Source organism: Palaemon carinicauda, chromosome 18 (genome assembly GCF_036898095.1).
Source record: "Palaemon carinicauda isolate YSFRI2023 chromosome 18, ASM3689809v2, whole genome shotgun sequence".
Lineage (NCBI taxonomy): Eukaryota > Metazoa > Arthropoda > Malacostraca > Decapoda > Palaemonidae > Palaemon > Palaemon carinicauda.
The window spans coordinates 137,815,848-137,823,347 of record NC_090742.1 but is presented as its reverse complement, the minus strand read 5'-3'; the positions used below and the strand labels follow the sequence as shown (position 1 = coordinate 137,823,347).

The 7,500-nt window shown below is 35.0% G+C and overlaps 1 protein-coding gene across 1 annotated transcript in view; it reads right to left on the bottom strand.

Moving 5' to 3' along the window:
* Positions 1-7,500, bottom strand: part of LOC137657165 (collagen alpha-3(IX) chain-like) — a 10,642-nt gene that overhangs the window by 1,210 nt on the left and 1,932 nt on the right. Inside the window, exons 2-4 of the mRNA XM_068391510.1 lie at positions 3,007-3,202; positions 1,937-2,457; positions 111-264 (exon numbers count right to left, since the gene is read on the bottom strand). Of these exons, the coding sequence (XP_068247611.1) occupies positions 111-264; positions 1,937-2,457; positions 3,007-3,142 (811 nt within the window). The 5' untranslated portion in view covers positions 3,143-3,202. The remainder of the gene's footprint in view (positions 1-110; positions 265-1,936; positions 2,458-3,006; positions 3,203-7,500) is intronic.

The following is a 7,500-nucleotide window of genomic DNA, read 5'->3' as shown; positions in this document are numbered from 1 at the left end:
TTATCAATTCAAGATGAGGCATTTCTTTAAATTCCAATAAGGACTTTGATACTCAATTTCTATAAAGATAGCCTATACCCTAGAACTTCAAGTTGACAATATCAACTTACCTCTTTCAATCGCAACTCTCATTCGATATATTGCTGAAACAAGCACATCAACTCTGGTGTCCAGTTTTCCAATAAGATCAATTCTTTTCCTCACGAGCAGATACTTTGAAATCAAGATTGAGATGTCCCAAGGGCATTCTTCCGGAACGGATTCCTGCGTAAAGACATTTATTGTAATTTTGAAGGAAAATAGATTAATTGAACATTCTATTAGCTCTCTCTATCAATTCGAGTTGATACATTTTGATGATAGTTTTAAACGAATTATCTTTAAATTATAATTTAGCATACAAACTTCAACTTTTATATTTTGAATACTTTCATTTATTTGGTATGGAACTAGTTTCTTGCCCATCCCCTATGATACAACGCACACATGCATAAATATACCCAAAGATATAAAGGAAGAAAACACGTATGAAGCGAAATATCCGTCTCTTTGAGAATTTACATTTCATTGTTGAAAATCATCTGCTGAACATATGATTTATTCTGCTAATAAAAATCAATCTTCACGTCTTCAAGCTTATACATTTACAATATGAGTATTGATGGTAATGATTATATTACTACCATGCCTTTCTGGCAAAAAATAGCACGGTTTTTCTTTAATATCTGCCATACTATTTACTTAATCAGAATCATTATGGTACTTAGACACAGTACTCTATAGACCTCCCCTAATTTTTAATACTGTAATGATTTGACAAATCTCGTTAATGAGGGTTCTTACTCCTGTCCTAATAAAGTCCAAGACAAGTGAATCGGGTAAGTAAATGAAGCTATTCGAATACCTACACTCCCCCGTCCCTCCCCACTCCTTCCCTTCATCTGTCTTGACCTGGAGGAAAAATTAATCCTCCTAGGTCTTGACACTCCTCCTATCCCTCCAGTAACCCCCTTTTCTAGTCTCTCTGGCGTCGCTTACTCTACCTTTTCCGTAACCTGTTATATTTGTTAATAACAGATAGAAATGATATGCTGGATTCTTGTTATAATTATTATTAACATATCATGATATTTTATTTCGTCCGGGTGTATAAGGAGTTTATAGCCTTTAGCCTTTTTATCCAACTTGATGAACCTGCCCTGAGGGCTTCTTTTAAGTAAGTAAAAATAAGGCATGATTGATGGGCTTTACCTCCTCAAAAGGTAGAGTAAATGTAATCAAGTGTTATATACAAGTTGACCGAAAATGTTTACGGTGTATTTGCTCACTTTACCATTAACAATCATGATCTCGGTATCTGCTATGGTTTGTGCCTAAGCTGTTTGTTGTGTAAGTGTTTCTTTTCCCGAGGAGGTTTTCCCATCATATTCATTACTGGCAGAAAAGAATTTGCATTACGTCTCCATTCCATATACAAAATGGAACATGCTAACAATAAACTAAGGATTTAGTCTTAACAGGTAGGAGAAACTTCAGGTTAGTTGGACACACACAATAAGACAATATGTCATAAAAACACAAGCATATTACTGAATATGTAAATCTTTATATTTACCCTATAATTCACTCTACTGTATATATATATATATATATATATATATATATATATATATATATATATATATGCATGTGTGTGTAATTGTGCATATCAATCCAACAAATTATGTCGTTCGTAGATTTTTTATCACAGTTTTAAATACTACAATAATTTGTGTCACAGTATAATTCTGTCTGTATTCTACAGCTATTGTTTATTCCACACAGGCCTTTCACAAGGAGGTAAAGCCCATCAGCCCGGCCTTTGGAAATAAAATGCAAACAGTCTGTGGGATATGGCCATTTGATTAAAACTAAATCAATAATAGAAAATGCTTACTGGGCAATCCTGATCGCAGCATCCACCACCTCCACCGCTGATGACGAGATTGATAATTGTCTGGATCATATTATCTTGATCTGGACAGCATTCGCCTCCTCCGCCTCCTGATTCACAGTAACATGGAGGGCCCCGGGGACCCGGAGGACCAGGAATACTTCTCCCAGGTGGACCTGGGAGACCAGGTTGCCCCAAGCACGGAGGGCCAGGTAATCCAGGAGGTCCTGTAGGACCAGGAGGACAGGTGACGGTGCCACATTCCGGGCAAGGTATTGGAGGGAGAACTGGGCATGGAACAACTGGAGGGGGTGTGGGTGGTGGAGGCACTGGTTGAGGAAAGGGTGGTATAGGGCATGGTTGTGGAGGGGGCACGTATGGGCACACCTGAGGGAAGCACTGTGCGATCTCAGGTAGAGTTCCTTGGCGCTTTTGGCTGTCCTTAACCCCAAATGGCTGGAGCTCAAATAATAGGCTGTCTAGTTGGTCGAACTCATCCAGGGTATCCGTGTTATTACTTGTAACTGGAAAAATATCTGAATTTCTTATAAGAAAATCTTTCTACAACTTCACTGAAATAAAGTCTGACTACGGAGATATAGTGCACATCAGTTTTTAATCTTCTAACTTTTAAAACTTTTCTTCATTATTTCTTATGTTTATATGAATAAAATAATTGATATGGAAATAATAGACACCTAGATTATGTCTTTGATCTTTTTCTCTGTGAAAACTTTAGTAAGATATACAGAAAATACTAAATATATAAACCAATAAACTAGATATTATATCACTCAATGTCTTTAGTATTCATTAAGATTACAATATCATAATGAAAATTTCTAAATACGCCTTACTACTCTTACTACAGATGTCTTTCAAAACAACCATGACTCACGAAGCCTTACCGTCATGCCAAGCAAAAGGAATAGACCAATAAACTAGCTATTATATCACTTAATGTCTTTGGTATTCTATTTAATATTACAATATCATAATCAAAATGTCTAAATACACCTTACTGCTCTAACTACAGATGTCTTTCAAAACAACCACGACTCGCGAAGCCTTACCGTTATGCCAAGCAGAAGGTTCTGTACTTTTAGGACCCGAGGCACTAGAAGGCCTTCCTCTACGTCGGGCAAAGGAAGGAGATGTCACAAAAAACAGCACCAAACCTGCTACAAATGCAACGAACACCTTCGCCATCTTCCTCCTTTCTGTCGTGGAAAATGACTCGGAACTTAGAAGTAACAAGGCTGCATTTGCCTGGAAATGGAATGAGGTCTTTATTACCATTTAAGACATTCTTAGTGACATCAAGCAAATTACATTCATCCTATGTAAACGAAAGCTTCAAAGATGAAATATTTTTACATAATTTCTAAAGGCGTAAAGTTAATCAAGAAAATTACATTCATCCTATGTAAACCAAAGTGTCAAAGATGAAATATTTTTGTTTAATATTTTTACATAACTTTTATAGGCGTTAGGTTAATCAAGAAAATTACATTCATCTTATGTAAACCAAAGCGTCAAAGATGAAATATTTTTGTTTAATATTTTTACATAACTTTTATAGGCGTTAGGTTAATCAAGAAAATTATATTCATCCTCTGTAAACGAAAGCTTTAAGGTTGAAATATTTTTGTTTAATATTTCTATATAATTTTTACAGGCGAAAGGTTAATAAAGAAAATTACATTCATCTACTGTAGACGAAAGATTGAAAGTTGAATTGCTTTTGTTCAATAATTAGATATAATTTTTTTTTATAGGTGTAAGGTTAATCAAGAAAATTACATTCATCCTCTGTAAAAGAAAGATGCAAAGTTGAAATATTTCTGTTTAATATTTTTTTATGATTTTTTATATGCGTTAGGTTAAGGCGTCATCGTGTTAGTACGGATTGATTCTCTTGAGAGTATTCGGTGGTCTTTTATGTAGAAAATAAATCTGTATAGTAATGAAAGCAATTTTATTTACCTAAAGTAATCATAAGTACTGTTATGCAGTAAAGAACAATGGCTTCATCACAATCTACTATGTTTTCTTAAACAAATTTTGTAAGGAAAATTTTCAACCTAACGTTTTTTATTACAGTATTTACTTCTAAGCAATATATTTTTCTTTCTGCATGGGCTTGTTGCCCTGTTCCCATTTGGCAATTTGAATCTCAAGATCCAGAATCCTTGGGATAGTGGATCCTGTTAACAGGGTTGTGGTAACCTAATGGAACCGTCCTTATCTGGCGATTTGCTGAACTGGGGTTCGAGACCCGCTCAAGCTCGATAGTTTCTTGTGTTGTTTGTAACCTCACTATACTTGCGAGATAAGGATAGGGTTTTTGGGGAGCCTGAACGTCTACCTCCTGCTGAGTTATCAGCATAGCCTGACCCTCCCTGATCCTATCTTGGGCGGAGAGGGTGCTTGGGCGCTGAAATTATGTATATATGGTCAGTCTCTATGTCATTATAACTGCACCTTGTCTATGCCATTCATGTGCTACCATTAAAACCATTAAAATGCTAGGTAATCAATGTCACGACTTCCCTCCATAATGGCCCGTATCCCTTTTAAAGGTTTAAATGCCACTCATGAATGGCAGAGGCAAGGGACAGTGACATTGCCCTATCAAGTAAGACAATGACATAGAGACTGACCATATATACATATGGTCAGCGCCCAAGCCCCCTCTCCACCCAAGCTAGGACCAAGGAGGGCCAGGCAGTGGATGCTGATGACCCGGCAGATAGACCTAGAGGCTCCCCCCAAACCCCCCACCCTTAGCTCGTAAGGATGGTGAGGTTTCAGCGACCAAAGAAACTAACTAGTTTGAGCGGGACTCAAACCTCAGTCTGGCGTTCACCAGTCAGGGACGTTACCACATCGGCCACCACAACCCTTTTCATTAGTATCAACACGGCCATCGAAAAAGCAGGATGAATTTGGAACCTTTATCTTTAGAAAAAAGAGGAAAGTAAAAAAAAAGAACAGAGAGATGGTAGTTGTTCCACCCTACTTTAAATGATGGATTTACGTTAGAAATGTTTCTCGGAAATAAGAATAAACAGGGAAAGATAGACAATTTCTCCTAAATATTTTTATATATGAGTGTTAGGAACCTATTTTTCATACAATGAGATTTTTCAAATTTCCTCTATAAATCAAACCAGAGTGGCATGACCGGTTACAGAGAAACATACAGTTTATATTTATATATATATATATATATATATATATATATATATATATATATATATATATATATATATATATATATATATATATATATATATGAAAGATTTATTTTACTGTTCTTACTGTTCTTAAAATAATATAACTGCCCATTACTTCTCCCTTAAATTATTTATCAACTTATTTCTTTCCTCACAGAGCTATTTTTTCCTGTTGGACTCCTCGGGCTGATAGCATCCTGCTTTTCCAACTAGGGTTTTAACTTAACAAGTACTAATAATAATAATAATAATAATAATAATAATAATAATATCGCGAGGTGCCGTACTAGCGAGTGTCATCTGCCGTAAACTAAAGTCTTGTTAAAGAATCGTCTGATTGTTTGTGAACACACATAAAGCCTCACTGACCTTGGAACGACAGTTTTGGAATGGTCTAGAATCTAGATAGACACCGCCTTGTCTGCAGAAAAGGCCTTGAGTGTGTCCAACGACAATTAAACAAGTAAATCAGTGTACACAACGGTGAAATGAAGAAAAAATGCTTTTTATTACCTTTATAGTTTAAGTAAATTCATTTCTAATGCAGTCTTGAAGTTGGAATAAGGAAACCCAACATTTGATCTCTAAAAAGCTTATAAAAGAACGGTAAAGTTGATCTGGAGTCATTTACGTATGAAGGTAATAGATGAAGAGAAGATGGTTAATGAATAGGTCACAGTTTTATTAGGAGAATAATCTAAAATAGGATAACTCTCTTTCTCTCTCTCTCTCTCTCTCTCTCTCTCTCTCTCTCTCTCTCTCTCTCTCTCTCTCTCTCTCTCTCTCTCTCTATATATATATATATATATATATATATATATATATATATATGTACGTATGCATATATATGTATACATATCAACATATATATATATATATATATATATATATATATATGTACATATGTATATATATATATATATATATATGTATATATATATATATATATATATATATATATATATATATAAATCTATATAAATACACACACACACATATATATATATATATATATATATATATATGTATATATATACACACACACACACACACATATATATATATATATATATATATATATATATATATATATATGTATGTATGTATGTATGTATGTATCATATTTCCTTTATGCCCATTATTGTTTATATATCATAACTTCCAGAAACTACTTGCTACGATGGGCCATTTATTCAATAAACCATATTTTTTCTTGGAAATTTACGCGTACCTTAATGATGTTAGATGGTCCAATATGTTAAGAAGTTTCAGGACACTTCGTATTTCAACCTAGTAAATTACAAAATTGCCTTCTCTCTCTCTCTCTCTCTCTCTCTCTCTCTCTCTCTCTCTCTCTCTCTCTCTCTCTCTCTAGAGATAAAATTTTCCATAAACTGTTTGTTAATTAAAAAGGAATAAATGGAGTTGACATGATAATCCATAGAAAGACAATGTTGGAATAAGAAATGAAAATCAAAATGGCTGCCAACGCTTTTTATTATTATTATTATTTCTTGCTAAGCTACAACCCTATTTGGAAAAGCAGGATGCTATAAGCCAAGGGGCCCCAACAGGAAAAATAGCCCAGTGAGGATAGGAAACAAGGACAAATAAAATAAAATACTTTATTTCCTATATAAACTATAAAAACTTTAACAAAACAAGAGGAAGAGAAATTAGATAGAATAGTGTGCCCGAGTATGCCTCCAAGCAAGAGTACTCTAACCCAAGACAGTGGAAGACTATGGTACAGAGGCTATGGCACTTCCCAAGACTAGAGAACAATGGTTTGATTTCGGAGTGTCCTTCTCCTAGAAGAGCTGCTTACCATAGCTAGAGAGTCTCTTCTACCCTTATCGAGAGGAAAGTAGCCAATGAACAATTACAGTGCAGTAGTTAACCCCTTGTGTAAAGAAGACTTGTTTGGTAATCCCAGTGTCAAGTGTATGAAGACAAAGGAGAATCTGTAAAGAATAGGCCAGACTATTCGCTCTATAGGCAAAGGAATAATGAACCGTAACCAGAGGGAAGGAGCTGATGTAGTACTGTCTGGCCAGTCAAAGTAACCCATAACTCTTTAACGGTAGTATCTCAACGGGTGACTGGTGCCCTGGCCAACCTATTTCGAATGTACCTCCAGGAATAAACACGGTATAAAGGAAATGTTTTAACAGAATGCATTAAAGACTAACAAATTCTTTAGATCTCCCTTACCAATGTCCCTTTCATGTCTATTCAGACATAAAAGTGTTTTTTGGTAATGAAAAAAAGGTAAGAAACCAGATAAAGGATTTTTGCTGATATGCTGTATGAAATGTGTCCCATATT